Source organism: Sphaerodactylus townsendi, linkage group LG09, assembly GCF_021028975.2.
Source record: "Sphaerodactylus townsendi isolate TG3544 linkage group LG09, MPM_Stown_v2.3, whole genome shotgun sequence".
In the NCBI taxonomy this organism is placed as follows: Eukaryota; Metazoa; Chordata; class Lepidosauria; order Squamata; family Sphaerodactylidae; genus Sphaerodactylus; species Sphaerodactylus townsendi.
Genome location: NC_059433.1, coordinates 53,807,554 through 53,824,824, shown reverse-complemented (window position 1 = coordinate 53,824,824; position 17,271 = coordinate 53,807,554). Strand labels below are relative to the sequence as shown.

At 40.9% G+C, this 17,271-nt stretch overlaps 1 protein-coding gene across 1 annotated transcript in view; it reads left to right on the top strand.

Moving 5' to 3' along the window:
- Positions 1-17,271, top strand: part of ST18 (ST18 C2H2C-type zinc finger transcription factor) — a 228,394-nt gene that overhangs the window by 113,792 nt on the left and 97,331 nt on the right. The window contains 1 exon segment of the mRNA XM_048507715.1: positions 14,181-14,287. Within this exon segment, the coding sequence (XP_048363672.1) occupies positions 14,181-14,287 (107 nt within the window).

The window sequence follows — 17,271 nt, the reverse complement described above, 5'->3', positions numbered from 1 at the left end:
GCAAGGCAAAATATGATCTTGCGCAAAGCATCATCACTGTTTCTACATAAATAAAAAAGAAGGCAGATCAGCTTGCTTTTCACAGGTACTATGAGGACTAGTGCAGAGGTTAAAAGGCATTCTTATTTAAGAAGTGTGAACTTGTGTTCACTGTCATATGACCATATCTAAAATAAACCAGGTGGCTATTGTGTACTAAAACCAAAGTGAACTCACAGCTTCAAAGAAGCATTTGAAAGTTCTTGGCCCCTGGAGTTTTCCATCAGAAACCCCACCACTCTTTAACAGCATGGTGGTGACTTATCTGCCATGCCTCCTGCTGGCAGAAGTTGCTAAGCTTGGTTCCAAGCCAAGGGATCCAAGAATGATTCACCATGATCATGGGATTGTCATGGAAACTTCTGGACATTTTGGGGTGGAGCCTCAAGGGCCAAAGGATGAGGGAGCTCAGTAGGCAGTGGTGGGATTCAGCAGGTTCGCACCACTTCGGCAGAACCGTTTGTTAAAATGGTGCTTGTAAACAATCAGTTGTTAAATTATTTGAATCCCACCACTGTCAGTAGGGATGGGATGCCATAAAGTCCACTCTCCAAAACAACAATTTTCTCCAAAGGAACTGAGCTCTGCTTTCTGGAGATCACTCATAATCCCAGGAGAGCTCATAATCCCAGGAGAACCTGGAGGTTGGCAGCCCTACATAGTCATGCCACTGGGTTGTGGGCCAAGTCTATGTTTATCAGCTCTGAGTTGGGAAATACCCTGAGATTTTGGTGGGTGAAGACTGAGGAGGGCAGGGTTTGGAAAGTGGGGGGACTTCAATGGGTTATAATGCTACCTTCCAAAGCAGCCCCCCCCCCAACCCCCAGATGAACTGATTTCTATTGCCTGGAGATCAGTTGTAATAACAGGAAATCTCCAGCTACCATCTGGAAGATGGCAAACCTAGCTAAGCTTAAGGTTCAGGTTGGTTCAAAGGACCCTGAAGTGTGTGATATGCATTCCTTAGTGGGCATGTGGCAACCTGGGCATAATGGGGACCAGCATTACTAGCCCTAGAGGCAAAAATATTGTGAGATTATTATCAAGTATGGGAGATGAAAATGTTGGCTTTGCCAATGACATGTAGAAGGCAAATTAAGAAGGCCCTGTGTTCCTCTCATTGTACCAAAGCCATAGTCTGAGACCCCTCGGCCTTCCCAAGTGAGCAGCAGGCTGTTCTGCAGTCAAATTTCTCACTGCTTCTGTAGACTGTTTATATTTTGATTACATGAAGGCTGTGCACAGCCAAAACAGGCTGATCTATATACACCCGAGATGCTGCCTCACCTTCCAAACTCACTGAGGATGACTGTCTCTGGCCAGGCTTGTCAGATTTTCTGCCTTTTCCACCTCAGGAGCTGAGCTGCTTCAGATATGGTAGCATATAGTTTTATAAAAGCACTTTTTCTCAACTCTGTGACTTTCGCAGGAGGTGAAAGGTAGTCCATTATTTTAAACTTTCTGGCAAATCCCTCGGTAAGGTGCACAAAATAATATAGAGGCAGATTCAAACAAACCAGAATTAAGATTTATTTCATGGAGAGGAGATGGGAAAGGAAATAACTTAGATGAAAGGAAATAAATAAGGCAGGAAAAATATATTTACAAGAGCTTTGGCATCAAATTCAGTATTTGGTTGTTGGCACAGACTTATTAATGCTTATTCAGTTGCAGTTTCAAAAGCTTAAATGTCACAAAGATGTTTCCTAAGATGGTACAGTTACCCAAGATGTTACTGGCTAATGGATTGTTACACAGGGTCTAAAACTGGCTGGTATTTCACACAGTATCCTCACTCAGCCTTCCCAGTTAGAAACCCTAAACTTAAACATAAAACGCTCTCTAGAGGAAAATAAAGCAAAACCCAATTTACTAGACAGATTGGCCCCAGGAATTTTTCTTCCCTCACTGGAAGATCTGTTCCTCCTTCATTACATATGTGACCACTTCATCTTGGGTCTCTCAATAACCCTCCATCAGTTCTCAGTCTGTGTATAATAGTGTTTTTTCAGCACAGGCTGACTCCAGTAGAAGTCAGATTCTCACACACTGACTGAACTACTCCTCCAAGATGACATATTGAGCACAATTAAGGCAAAGATGTTTATTTAAAGACATCCAAAATCCAAAAGCCTCTCAAATTGTTCTTGTCTGGGAATTATTCTCCTCGGGTGCTGTGTGGTTTCCGGGCTGTATGGCCGTGTTCTAGCAGCATTCTCTCCTGACGTTTCGCCTGCATCTGTGGCTGGCATCTTCAAAGGATCTGATGTTGGGAAAGCAAGTGGAGTATATATATCTGTTGGAGTGTCCAGGGTGGGTGAAGAAACATTGTCTGTGAGTAACAAAGAAGGCAGCCAGGTCAATAGTTGAGGGCATCTGAATAGAAGTATGAGTAACAATGAAGTCTATAGCATGGGAGTAACAATGAAGATAGCAAGGTCACTGGTGGGAGCATCTGAATAGAAGTATCCTGGCCTTTGTTTCCTTTGTCTATGGTCATCCTGTGTTTGTGTGGAGCTGGTTAGACACTGTCTTGACTCTAGTATTTTTCAACACTGGCAGCCAAGTTCTGTTCATTTTCATAGTTTCTTCCTTCCTGTTAAAATTTGTTACTCACAGACAATGTTTCTTCACCCACCCTGGACACTCCAAAAGATATATATACTCCACTTGCTTTCCCAACATCAGATCCTCTGAAGATACCAGCCACAGATGCAGGCGAAACGTCAGGAGAGAATGCTGCTAGAACACGGCCATACAGAAACCACACAGCACCCAAGTGATTCCAGCCGTGAAAGCCTTCGACAATACAATTATTCTCCTCCCTCATCAAATTGTTTCACCGATCATAGTGCAGGATTGCCTGTCCAGACAGGTGACTTTCCTGTTTTCTTCAATCTGAATGTAAACAATCTGGCCTTCAGACAGACCTGCACTTTTAAAACTCACTAATTCTGTGCAGCCTGTCAGAGCACCTTTTCATTGGTTTGTGGGTTCTAAATATGAATAGGTTCTATATAGATTTTCTGAATTGCAGCTCTGTGAAGATGCATTTCCGAGATGAGGCAGGTGGCAACTGGAGATGGAACTTTTTACAGTGGTGGCAAGTCATCTTTGGAAAGCTCTCCTTCTTGAGGTTTACTTGATGCCTGTGGACTATTTTCTAGATAACATTTAGGTATCTATTTGCTAGATAACATTTTAGGTTGTGTACTCCCTGTTTTTTATGACTGTTTTAATGAACGTTTGTGAGACATCTCAAGCAGTGTTCTGGAGTGGCAGCATATTCATTTTTAAAGTAAATCTGGCATTGGCTTCAAACATGATAAAACGTCTGTACTACTGTGATCCTGAGATTTTTGCCTTTCAGCAGAAGAACATGATTGTGGCACAAAAGCAATTTATGAGCAGAAAACACCCGGAATGAAGCCAGGAGATGCTACTAGGGATGAAGCAGAGTTTTACCTCATCTGAATCTGTGCCAGAACTATAGTTTAGAAGCAGAGTATCACCATAATCCAGATCAGATACAGGACCTAATACTTTCTAGTGAGTTCCAAGCCTATTCTGTAAATGCATGATGGGTGAGCACAACATGGCTGTACTGTACCCAGTTTCCATGTCTGGATGCCACCAGTCCGCAAAAAGAATTCCAACTGTTTGGAGGACTCCAACTTGCCAAGTGAGCTGTGATTCCATCACCTACTCTATACATTGGAGGCCCCAGAAAGATGCCAGGTTCAGTTGACCTTCCACAAGCCATATTATCTCTCTTTCCATTTTTCTGAAGGCACCAGACATGCTCCAAGTAGATTAAACAATCGATTCTGAATATCACAATCTTATTTGGAACTTCAGTGGTTTCATTCTATATTCTGGCAGAACTTTTTATGTCTTACACTTATGGTGTGCAGATCCTCTGTGGTAAAGTGAGTTTTGAACAAGGACTAAAGAGGCCTGGATTCAAATTGCTAGTCAGCTATGATGCTCATTGAGTGAACTTGGTTCAGGCTTTCTTTCATGATAAACTACCTCACAGGTTTGTTTTGAGGATAAAATGAAGGTCTACATCAGTCTAAGCTCCTTGGTGGGATAGCAAAATTAAAATGGAAGATTACATTTTGATTTATACCCCAATCCAGAGTGGGCTGTGGGCAGGGATGGTGCCTCTGCAGCACTTCCCTTCCCTCTCCAAAGAGGGCGAAGGGGGGGAACCCTCCAGAAATCCCCCATAGGGGATAACAGATGTGCCACAAAAAAAGTGGCATATCTCCAACACTGACACTGCCAGCACACAGGGGCTGAGTAGGTCATGGAAGCCAACAAAGGTCAGCTCCAGCCCCCTCCTGTCCCTGACACTTTTTGCGCCAGTGCTCCTGGACAAGAGGCAGCTTCTGGGTCAGACGCTGCTAGCTCAGCTGCCCAGGTAAGTTGCTCTTCCATCAGTGCATTTGCCCTTTACACTGGTGGGGAGGGCACCTATGTTGGCACAGGACTGCACTGGTTCCACAGAGGGGTTCAGCTCTCCATTCTGGATTGGGCTCCCCAAACTCTCAAATAATTGACCATTCAAATTGAAAGTATGATTATTCAGGATTCAAGACTAATGTGGTATAATGGTTAGAGTGCTGGATTGGGACTCAAAAGTAATATGCCCCTTTGTGTTTATTGCTATTTTCATATTTCTACTTTAGGTAGATTATGAAATAGAAGTAAACTTTTCATATCATATTATTGTGTGTCATGAAAAGTAATGACATTAATAAAATAAAATAATACAATATAAAATTGGGGATATGAATAGCTTCTGCTTGCTTCCAGCCTCAATTCATGGTGCTAGTATTGATCTTTAAAGCCGTGTGTGGCCTGGGACTGACATACCTTAAGGACTGTCTTCTCCCATACCAACCTATCAGCTCACTCCAATCATCCTTGGAGGCCCTACTTTGGTTGCTCCCAGCACAGGTAAACACCGAGAAAGGGCTTCCTCTGTTGTGATGCTAAAACTTGAAACTCCCTCAGGGAGATTAGTTTGTCTCCCTCTGTTGGTGTCTTTTGCCAGCAGGTGAAGACTTTTTTGTTTCACCTGGCATGTCTCATAAGATTTTAGAGTTGATTGTTTATGTGTTTTTAATAGAAGGTTATATTTTAACTCTATTTTAATTAAATAAATGTATTAATTTTTTTATGTCTACTGCCTTGTGAATCCTAATTGGGTAGAGAAGTTGCATAAAATATTTTTTAAAGTAAATGAATAAATAAAAATACTCAATGGTTCTGCAAAATATATCTAAAAGGAGTGTTAAAAAGCCAATCAAACTTATTTTCAAAGTAATTGTTCATATAGCATATTGTTATTTTCTATCTGCAACTTTGCAAGTATCAACATCTGGAAAAATGAATATCCTAAACTTGTTGTCTGAACTGCATGGGGTGTGTTTTGTTCTGTTACAGGCAGCTGAAGTTGGTGCTGTTTTACTGAACTCTGCACAGCTAGATAAACCTCAGCCCTTAGGCTACTGAACTATATAGGCTAGCTAGGGGTCCCCAACATGATGCCTAGGGGCACTATAATGCCAGCCAGCACCTTTTCCTGGTGCCTTCCAAGTGGTTTTAGGAGGGCACCAGGTAGGGCTTTTGCATAGCAGTGCTTCTGACTGATTGTTTGAAGTTTGATTGGCTATGCAGATTTTTTAAAAATATTGCTTTGGCAGCAGCTGCCACCACAGCACAAAGATCTGCACGGTGTTACTGAAGTTAAGCTGTGGCAATCATTTTGTGGCTGGCTCCACCTCTTGCAATACCCATTTTGTTGCTTTGTTTATCATGTCAAAATTCCAAATATGCCTGCAGTCTCAAAAAGTTTGAGGACCCCTGGGTGAATCTCTTCAACACAGAGTGTAGGCCTAGCCTTGAAACCAAGGCTTGGAGACATGCAGAGCTTCTGTTGTTTCTTTAGATGTGGTCCACTCAAGAAGCCATGTCACATGGTCAATTTTTTGGGAAAATCCACAAAATATGGCAATGGGAAAAATTTTTCTGATTTTTTCCCAATAAGTAGCTAAACTGAGGTTTCTGGAACACTGCACCTGTGGAATATCATAAACTAGTTGTGAAGAAACTTACATACATGTATGAACTGTCTATTAGTTGTGCTGCTGTCTGATAGGCAAAGCATTCCTGAAATGTTTACAGACAGCTCACAGACTCATTAACACACAATTTCCTTGGAGATCTTCTGATCTAGATCTGCCTCGTTGGACAGACGGCAAAACCATTCTGATTGTTTGTGCTGTACTCTAGCCAGGCTACAAACACCCAGGACAGCAATCAGCAATCACATGTTAAAGTGCTCTCTGTGCTATGTATAAACAGTTCAGGAGTGTTTTGCATGATGGGCAGTGAAGACTGGCCCAGAGCAATTTGACTGCTCTAATTGCAACTCAGCTAACAACAAACACATGCAGAAGAATCGCATGGCACAGCTCCCCCCCCCCCCCGCCCACTATTCAGAGAGTATGTGAGGAAGACACATGCTTAGTAACTTCTACATGGTAACCCTAACACATAATATTAACTACTCACAGAAAATTAGCATGTCACAGTAGAGTGTCTCTAAAATTACATTCTTCAAATTATGCTAGGTAGTTACATTCTAGGTTTCATGACAGCATTCAAACATGTGATCCACATGCATACTGCAGTTTGGCAAAGCTGAGCACCATGTTTATTTGCAGCATATGTAGATAGGACAACTTCATGGACTTATGAATTAAGTGGATTGTCTGCAACCATGCTAGTCTGGTTTCAGGGCTGCTCAAGGGACTGAAGTGGCTCTGAGCACCCTGGTGGATGACCTACACTGAGAGATGGACAGGGGAAGTGTGACTCTGAAAGTTTTTCTGGTCTAGGAGTCACCATATTGTGATGTTTTCAGTCCTTGATCAAAAGTATGGTGCTGGGATACTGCTGCTTTGCCTTCTGGTCTCTAGGGTCCAACAAGGTTCCATTTGTTTCCCGTGATTTTTAACTACTAAAGAGATCATCTAGAGAGCCCTACCAATGTACAGATGACACTCATATTTCCAGCAGAGAACTTGGGGAAACTCTAAACATGTTTTGGGATAAATGAAGGCTAACAAACTGAAACTTAATCCCAACATAATGGAGGTGCTACCAGTAGGGGAAAAATTTGACCCAGAAACTGGGATAGCTTCTCTTCTGGATGGGTTTGAGGTCCACCTAAATCAGCAAGTTTATAGCTGCTAGACCTTGACCTTCTGTTTGATAACAGGTGGCAGTGATAGTCAAGAATGCCTTTTACTAGCTTTGGCTGGTGAAACAGCTGCTGCCAATTTTGAGGGATACAATTCTTGATACTATGGTGGATAACCTGGTAACATCAAGATTAGATGACTGCAATATGCTTCCCCTGCCCTTACAGACTGTACAGTACGGAATGTTTGGGCCAGAATGTTGACCACAGTGGGTCATAGGGATCATATCTCTCTAGTCTTGTTCCATCTAGAAGAAGAAGAAGAAGAAGAAGAAGAAGAAGAGTTTGGATTTATATCCCCCCTTTCTCTCCTATAGGAGACTCAAAGGGGCTTACAATCTCCTTGCCCTTCCTCCCTCACAACAAACACCCTGTGAGGTGGGTGGGGCTGACAGAGCTCCAAGAAGCTGTGACTAGCCCAAGGTCACCCAGCTGGCGTGTGTGGGAGCATACAGGCTAATCTGAATTCCCCAGATAAGCCTCCACAACTCAAGGGGCAGAGCTGGGAATCAAACCTGGTTCCTCCAGATCAGAGTGCACCTGCTCTTAGCCACTGCTCTTAGCCACTATGGCAATGCTGCTCCTACAGTGCTGCTCCCACACTCCTACACTGCTGCTCCTACATCTACAATGACTTCCAATTTGTATCTGGGCTTAGTTCAAGATGCTGGTCTGGACTTTTAAAGCTCTCTATGGTTAGGGTTACCATATCTTAAGGACAGCCTTCTCTCATATGAACCTACGCAGCTGCTCCAGTTATCTTTGGAGGCCTTGTTTCATATACGCCCATTATCCGAGGTTAGATGGAATGGCAACTCAAGAAACAGATTTCTTGCTTAGGGTGCCAAAATGTTGCAACCGCCGCCCCAGATATTTGTCTGTATCTATTGTTGTCTTCTACTAGCGAGTGAAAACTTCTTAGTTGTTTTTTATGTACCTTCAATAACTGTTATTGGCATAGTGGCTAAGAGCAGGTGCACTCTGATCTGGAGGAACCGGGTTTGATTCCCAGCTCTGTCACTTGAGTTGCGGAGGCTTATCTGGGAATTCAGATTAGCCTGTGCACTGCCACACACGCCAGCTGGGTGACCTTGGGCTAGTCACAGCTTTTCGGAGCTCTCAGCCCCACCCACCTCACAGGGTATTTGTTGTGAGCGGGGAAGGGAAAGGAGATTGTAAGCCCCTTTGAGTCTCCTATAGGAGAGAAAGGGGAGATATAAATCCAAACTCTTCTTCTTCCTTCCTGATTGTATTGTTATATGTTTGTGTTTATATGTTTTTTATAAAATCATATGTTTTATTAAATTTGGGTTTATATGTTTTTATTAAATTGTTCAACTATTATGTATACACCCACACTGATTTAAATGCTGGTTTAATGTCTTCATAAAATGTTTTGATGTTTCTAGCCTTTAGCCCCGCATTTAGGTAGAAGGCAGCATAGAAATGTTTGGAACAAATGCATTTAAATAAACAAGGTCTGAAGTACTCAGAGATTGCTGAAATGTTGTGTGTCTTCCTCATGACTGTAAAATGTTCCTTTCACAAGGAAATCACAATTTTGATTATGATGCTTGCCTAAGTTGAGTCAGACAACTGGCTTTTCCCAAGGGAAACAGTAGTGTTTGCAGTTACCACCTGGCAGTTTTTTAGAATAGGGTTAATTAGGTTGTGTGAAGAGTTACAGAGAGCAGTGGCTTATTACAAGGGTCAGGAGAAATGTATGGGGTCTAGTAAGGACTGCTCTCAAACTTCCAAAGAGCAGCAAAAGAGTAGGGACAACATATGAAAGAAATAATTTATAATAGGGCATACAAAATATTATCCTGGATAAATCTTAAACAATTATATAAGTGTGAGATATTCTAGAGTATGCTGGCACTTGAATAAAAGTACACAGTATAGAGTACACTGGATCATGCATTAAAAAGTCACAACAGCTCTAACCTATTTAAATAAGGTTGTGTGTTTATGTGGAAGAATTCCATTATTGAGGTACTGCAAAAGTTAGGCCGAAACGTCTTTTTACCCAGAGGTATACAAGCAATAATATTCAATGACAGGCAGCTTATGAGCCTCAAACATGTATAATATAAAATATGTATGAATAATTATTCCGCAAATCTGATGTCATTGTCAGAACTGTATAGTTAAACTAGCTGAGAGAAAAATGGAACCTGTTGTCACAACATTTTTAAAAACAGTTAGTGAGAACCTCAGATCTTATTGGTGTTTTCTCTTTTAAGGACTAAAATCTGAAGTACCTTTGAAATGACTGAGATTCTCACTCCGCTCAGACTTTCCATTACAGAACTCTTATGTTTTGTAAGAGAAAGAGTTTGAAACTCAAAGATGTTTAAGCAAAATGAGATGTTTAGGAGTAGCCTGCATTAGAGCTGCTCTCCAAAGTTGCACATAGCCCTGCCCTCAGTGCTCTTGCCTAAGTGGATCTCAGCTGTTCTGTCTTAACTCTCAGTCCCTCAGGAAGCAAGAGACAGCAGATGGGGTTAGGGCAGAGGGCTGATGCTCCTGACAGTAAACGGCCTGGTTGTTGAGCTGAAGCTGTGAGCATTAGGAAGCGCCTTGTCCCTGGAGAACCAACCACTGAAGAAAGTTGAAAACGAGCCTTTTGAGAAATGCTATTAAAAGTAGTAAAATTTACAATTGTGCAGATGATGTGCTGCTGTGTGGTTATTCGGATGCTAATTAGTTTGACATTAGGGAACTCCAAGGGTTTACAGCTACTCCCTTATGTGATTTAGTGCTTTATTGGCAATCTTTGAGAAAATAGGGGGAAATGTATTGCTAATAAATGGATAACCTGGTTGATAGGCTTCTAGAGAGGCAAAAGCTTCTAAATTTAAATATGAGAAAAGGACTTTTTCAGTGGGCCTTTGTTTTAGGATAATATATTGCAAACAGTCAGACAGAGGCAGGTGCGAAGTGGCTCTTCTACCAAATTAGATTGATAAATTAAAATCTTATTGGGGTACACAGCCTATTTTTCAGTAACATGTCTAGTATTAGATTAACATCTATTTAATCAGTTGAGTAATTTCCCTCCTATGCATCAGTTTGGTGATTTATTTAACAACTTGCTAAACTTTTTCTTAGTTTGACATGGTGTTAGTATTAGCATTTGGAGCATTGGGGTACAGAGAGCTATACAAAAGTGATTTTTCAATACAGACCTGAGAACTTCATATAACCAGCAAACTTTGGGCAAGAGAACTACTGTTTTGGGGTAGAAATTACTTTTATTGGAAGGTAGATCAGACTTTGCAAACTCCAAAGTTTAGGAAGTAAGTTCAAGCTCGTGCACAAACAAAAAACAGCTCTGCTCAAGGAAGAGAGTCATGAATATTGGTGATTTGCATTGACGTTTGTTGCAAATGGTCACCAACACTCAGGAGCAGCTTTTGGGCAATGTGCAAGATTGTGCAGTAAAAAAGGGATGATGCAGGGTTACTAGCAGGAGATTGAGGAGGGCACAAGATATTTGACTATTGACTGATGGTGTGATGTTACTTCCAGGAAAACCTAGAAATGGCATCACACCTCTCTAGGAATTGGTTGAAAGTCAATGGTAGAACAATAGAGTTTTCAGCAATTCCTAGAAAGGACTTTTTTTAAAATAAGAAGGATACATTAAAAACACATTTCTGCTATGATTAGTTTTACTATATATACATTTTTTTGGGCCATGATGTCACAGCTGACTTATGGCAACCCGGTAGAATTTGCAAGGCAAGAGATGTTCTGATGTGTTTTGCCATTGCCTGCCTTCGTGTCATGCCCCTGGTATTTGGAGGTTTTGCTTCCAAATATTTGCTAGGGTCAAGCCTGAGAGTGTATAACTGGCCTGAAGTCACCCAGCAAGTTTCCATGACAGAGTGTGGATTCAAACTTGGGGTCTCAGATCCTAGTTCAACATCTTAACTACTGCATCATACTGGCTCTCAACATATACATAATATGGATGGTCAGAGTCCCATCCAAAGTGGGAGGGCTGAATCCACTTTTGGGAACAATCATTATAATATCCTAGTAAAATATAGGAAATGGAATTTTCTGATAGTAAGCTGTTCATAGGTGAAGCAGGATTGGACATCAGATTGAGCCTATAGGCACAGGCTGAAATCATATAAACATTGTGAAGTGCTGAAAGATTGGAATGGACTGCAAATCAGCTTCCTTACATGACCATCAATTGCTTCAAAAACAAGATACAAGTACATTTCATACATCTGTTCTGCTTTTCACATGTGTATGCCAACAGTGGAATAGAGATGAAAATAATTCTTCAAGAGCCATGTATGAAATCAGTGTTTAAGCTTCAATGACAACATTTATGCTGACTCAGATGAAGAATTTTTCTGGGGAGTTAGGTCATTCCATCCAGGGAATTTCTTCCTTCTCCCTAGATGTAGTCTGCATATACATATGTTGGCTTTTGCATTAATGCATAATTCCTATTAAAAAGAGGTGTTGGGAGCATGTCAGACTGGAAAAAGCATCTTCTGGTATGGAAACTTTGCCCTTCTATCTGATGGTTGAGAATTTGTAGTTGTTACTCACTGAGTAGGCAAATGCACTCTGTACTTGTTCAGTGGCATGTTAATATTTATATTCTTGGAATGAGCATTGGAAACAGATGCTGGAGGTAACCTTGCAACAGTTAATCTTGTTTTGCATTCTCCAATTTATGAGAGCTCAATTGTAGCCTCAATCTCCGCCCCACCCCACCCCACCCCAACACTCTCTCTCTCTCTCTCTCTCTCTCTCTCTCTCTCTCTCTCTTTCTTTCTCTCTCTCTCTCTTCTAGGACAAGTTGGTGTTGCTCAGCATTAGTACCATATATGAAGTTCTGAGGTCTGATATACTGAGGTGGTAGAATGCTGAAGTATGGGGTAGAATTAAAAGTATCTCCTGCATCCAAGGCATTTATTTCCAGTATGTAGTATTGTTTCCCATAATGGAAATATGACATGAAAAAAGTTTGTATGGTACTTGCTAAATAGGCTTCCCTGCCCATGAAGGAAAATCAACCACTCAGGTGACCCCATAGGAGTGCGGCTGGTCATCTCCAGCAGCTAACTGCCTTCAAGAAGTGGGATGAGATGTTGGACGGAAGACAGGAGAAAAAGGAGTTGAGTTCTGCCTCAGGGAGAGAGCAGTGACAATTCAGATCTGGATCAGGAAAAAGAGCAGAATGAAGAGTAGTGTGGTAAAGTGGTTAGGCTCTATCTCTGGGAGAGAGGAGAGTGCTCAATTGCTAGACCTGGGGTATAGATGAGCAGACCTTGTACAATTTAGTCTGACTCTGGGAAAAGTGCAAGCTGGTGAAGATGGAATCCTATGTCTGAGAGAGGATCCATCCTAGTAGTTAGGCAATAATGTATTTATTTATTATTTATTTATTTATTAAATTTATAGGCCGCCTCATCCCCGAAGGGCTTGAGGCAGCTCACAACACGGCTGTTTCAACAGCAAATTGATACAACATAAAAATTAATCCATTAAAACTCAGCAGCAATTAATAACAATAAATAATTAAAACAGCAAAATTGTGTAACACATATACACATTTACACAGGCACCCGATCTAAAGGCCAAAGAAAAAAGGAAAAGAAGAAGAAAGAAGGGGAGGAGATAGGCAGGGCCCGAGATGGAATTAGGGCCCAACCAAGATGGTTCAGACAGGCAGCTTTGATTTCCATTTCAGTGGAGGGCGGTGGAACCGCGGCCGACCCCTCCAAAAGCCCGGTGGAATAGCTCTGTCTTACAGGCCCTGCAGAACTCGCCAAGGTCCTGCAGGGCCTGGACAGCTGGAGGTAGAGCATTCCGCCAGGCAGGGGCCAGAGCGGTAAATGCCTGAAAGCATTGTAGAAAAGTAACTACTCTCTGAAGTCAGAAAAGTTTTGTGCCTTAGCTAGATTTCTGCTTTGTCTACTTGGAGACCTGTGCTGCTGGTTTAAAACCAACTTGTAAATAAATAAATCTTCGTAGTTGTTTATATATTAACCTAGGCACACTGATCTCAATGAGCTCCTTGTGCAACGCAAAATTCATCTCAAAGTAACTAAGCCTATATACTGTCTACCTGTAGACCACCTGGAAAATGAAGGAACAGATTATAGTTCAAAATGAACCTAGATCCCAACAATCTTAGGCTGTGTGCATCCCCTCAATAGGGAAAAAAAGGTTTTACAGCCATAAACTAAAACTTTGACCTCTTGTGCATAAATTTGGAGGAATATTAATATTAGCAAAGTGAATACATTACTTGATCAATGACAGAACTGTGGTGGCATTGTGGAAAGCTGAAGCATTTGCCTAGAACCAGATGCTTGATATGACATAAGCTGCACTTATTTGTAAACTCTTGAGAACTAAGGTGCAAGGTTGGCACCATGAAATATCCCATCAATTTTGAATTTGAAAATATTCTCAATAACTGAAATTTGTTATAATTTTCTGCACACACTCTGATGCTAATGCCAAAGACTCAGTATCATAAATAATCAATTTTTAGGAAGGTAAGCTTTATCTGGGTTAAATTATAACCCTTTTCACAATAACAGAAGTTTACCCATTGATTTTAATGCAGGTCAGTCATTTATTTACTGTGGCCGCCATAGACAAATGGCAAATACATTGCACAATGCATATTACAAACAGTTAATACAAAAAATATTACAAACAGGAAAAAGCAAATAAAACCCATAAAATAAATCAGCAGTCCATAAATATGAAATGTAGACTCTCACATGCCGCTTGCTAATATGAAACAGGTAGCAGATAACCCTAAATCCTCTTGCTACTTCTGTAATTTTGCTCATTCACTTTGCATTCTTTCTTACAGAGAATGAATTTTGGGATTATCTGTTAAGTCAGACAAGACATTTTGATCCGAGAGAAGGATTTGATCATTTGGAATTTGCACATAATTTTGCTCCGAAGCAAGCAAAGGTGGGCAAATACATTTAGTGTTTAGTGAAAAACATGTGATTTCATTTGTTGAACTACACTTTTGTTTGGTAATTTGAACCTGTTATTCCAAACTTTGGAATAATTTAAATTCTTAATGGTACTTGATAGGCCTATGCAGCACCTTTCAACCATCTGATATTTTGGATCTCTGGCAAGTGGCAATGATATTTTCAGATTCATACGCCATCTTTATGGTTGAAATGCATATTTACCATCTTCAAGTAACATGTTATACAGGAAATGTTTCCTTTAAAAATATCTTAGTTATGCACTGTTCTTATTATGTCTGTTTGACTGCAAAGTATTACATCATTCTGGTGAATTAAAAATGGGGGGGGGGTGTCTTTTAAAAATGGCTTTTGCCATGTTTGGTCACAAAATTATATTCCTTTGTAAAAGAAACGCCTGATAAAAAGTTTTCTTTTAAAATGCTAAAATTCAATCCCAGCCTGCACTGACTATCTTTTATACGACATAATATTTTTACATATTTGTTCTGAAAATATAAAGCTGGCACTTGCACCCTCATTTCATAAAGCTGCGACTTTATCCTCTGATGCCTTGGTAAAGCAGACTAATAGAAATCCTTGGCACACATTAGTTACCTAAGGGAATAATAGAACTATTTGCTGTAATCGTTTGGCAAAAGGACATAAACATATGGCTTTGGTTTATATTCAGCGCTGCCAGTTGTGCAAAGTTGCATGGATGAGGTATACAACAGCAGTGACAACTCTGAAATCAGAAGTGAGAATCAAAATAAATCATCCTCATTACAGAACCATCCAAGCTTGTCTCTGGTCTTACATTTATGTTGCTGTTATGCATTTTCAGATATGAGATCCCACTTTGAAAAATTCTCCTTCAAAAATATACAAAATGTTTGATTATCAATAATAGTGGTGCCCTGGAATGGATTACATGGTGTGTAGTCTCAAATTGAATCTGTTTTCAGATTTAGATTTAGTGTTTGGACTTATTTACTTTAGTTTTGGAGTAGGAAAATCAAAACAGCTGAAGCAGGCCGACCTACATCATTCCTTTTATACTTGAGAAGGCCACAGTAATACTATTACTGTTATACAGGTTCAGAATTTTATACCCTGTTTTCTGTGCCTGCTGATTAAAAGACAAATAACTGAGCTGAAAAAAATCCATCTGATGTTTTTTTTTTTAAAAAAGAAAGAAAATGTGAGGTTGTTCCTGGTCAAATCACCAAAAAAGCCACATTGTCTAGTTGTTGTAATAGTTAAACAACTTTCTTTTCATTATGAATAAAGATCTATAAGCTTCTCCCAAAGGCCCACTCCGCACCGGCCATTAAACACGGGTTTAGAATGGGGAAAAAATCCATTTTGGGGTGGGGGGCACTTTGCACAGAACTCACCCCTAAAGCAAATCTGCTCCATGTTATTTTTCCCAAACCATTTTTTTAATCGCGTTTTTCGTGCGTCTTTTGAAAAATCCCGGGTTGCACTTTCCTTTTAAAAAAATGTCCGTGGCTTACATCTGCTAAGTCTTGCAGGTGCGGATGGTTGTATCGTGGTATCGTAAAATGTCAGGATAGCTGCAGGGGTTCAGTTGTACGTGCCTGCATAGCTAGGTATCGTTGGGAGGTAATTAAAAAAATTAAACGTGCCTCCATGTGAAGGCGCAACAGCAATCCACATTTTTTCTGTGGGCTCCAATCACTTCCTGCATGGATGCATGCAAACACGAAAACAGGAAAAGGGGTTACTTTATCCCGACTGCAACCCGCCATACATTTGCTGTGCCAAGTGGGCCAAAGAGAATGGTGAATGGTAAATATATTTGTACCTCTGACACTGATAAACATGATCAGTGTTTTAATATCACAGACTTCCCAAAACTATCTTAGAATAGCATGAAAATCAACAAGTTTATGTATACAAGATACAGTGAACTTTTAATTTTCATTCTACCAGATTTAAAGTGTACTTATAAAATTTGATTGATTGGCTTCAGTTTTTGTTCAGAAAATAATTTCTTTTATTTAAACCTTACACATTTCAAATAAGATCTACAATGTGATTGCAAATGAGACAAGAGGTCACTGTTGTTCATAACCAGGTAAAGTCTAAGAATTTTGATTTGTGCTGACTTAGATCCAGATCCTTGGCAGCCTAACATCTGTTTGACACTGGCATAGTAACCTTATAATGTCAGTGTTTTCCATGTAGGAACAGACTTCCACATCAGAGATCCCCAGTCACGCAGTGAAGATTCTTGGGCAGTATTGGCTCCAAAAGCCCCACCTAGCCCTGTCCACTTTCTAAAAATACTTGTTGGGCGCCAGGAAAAATGTACACATGTTCCATGGCACCCACAGGTACCACATGGAGGGCCCCGGAATTAATGTATAATTTTTTTTAATTTTCAGCCCTTTTTGTATGTGTGATTGATATTAACTGCTCAGATATAATTGTTTTGAATTTAGTCTGGTTATGCCTTTGGGCTAAAGGTAAAGGTGCAAAAATCGGGTCATTACAGAACCATGGGGCGAGTCTGTGCCACTGGGAGGGGACATTTCCAGGCTGAAAGTACTTTGGAAAGCGCTTCCAGGAACACCCCCAGAACGCCCCTCCCCAGGATTCTGCCACAGGAATTTTCAGTGATGGCGAGCTGCCTCAGGACCCACTTCTGCGTTTGGCCACTACAGCAGTTGGCTGCCAGGATAAGTGCCTCTCCTGTGGTAACCCATTGTCCCGAATGACTTGCACCATGTTTTTTGTGTGCGTAAGTCTGTGCCACTGGGAGGGGGCACTCCCAGGCTGAAAGTGCATTGGAAAATGCCTCCAGGAATGCCAAAACACCCCCCAAAATGCTGCTGGAGGAATTCAGTGAAGGCTACTACAGTTGGCTGCCAGAGTAAATCCTCCAATGCCAACATCCATGCCACTCTATGCGACACTGGTGGCATGGATGCTGGCACAACCCTTCTA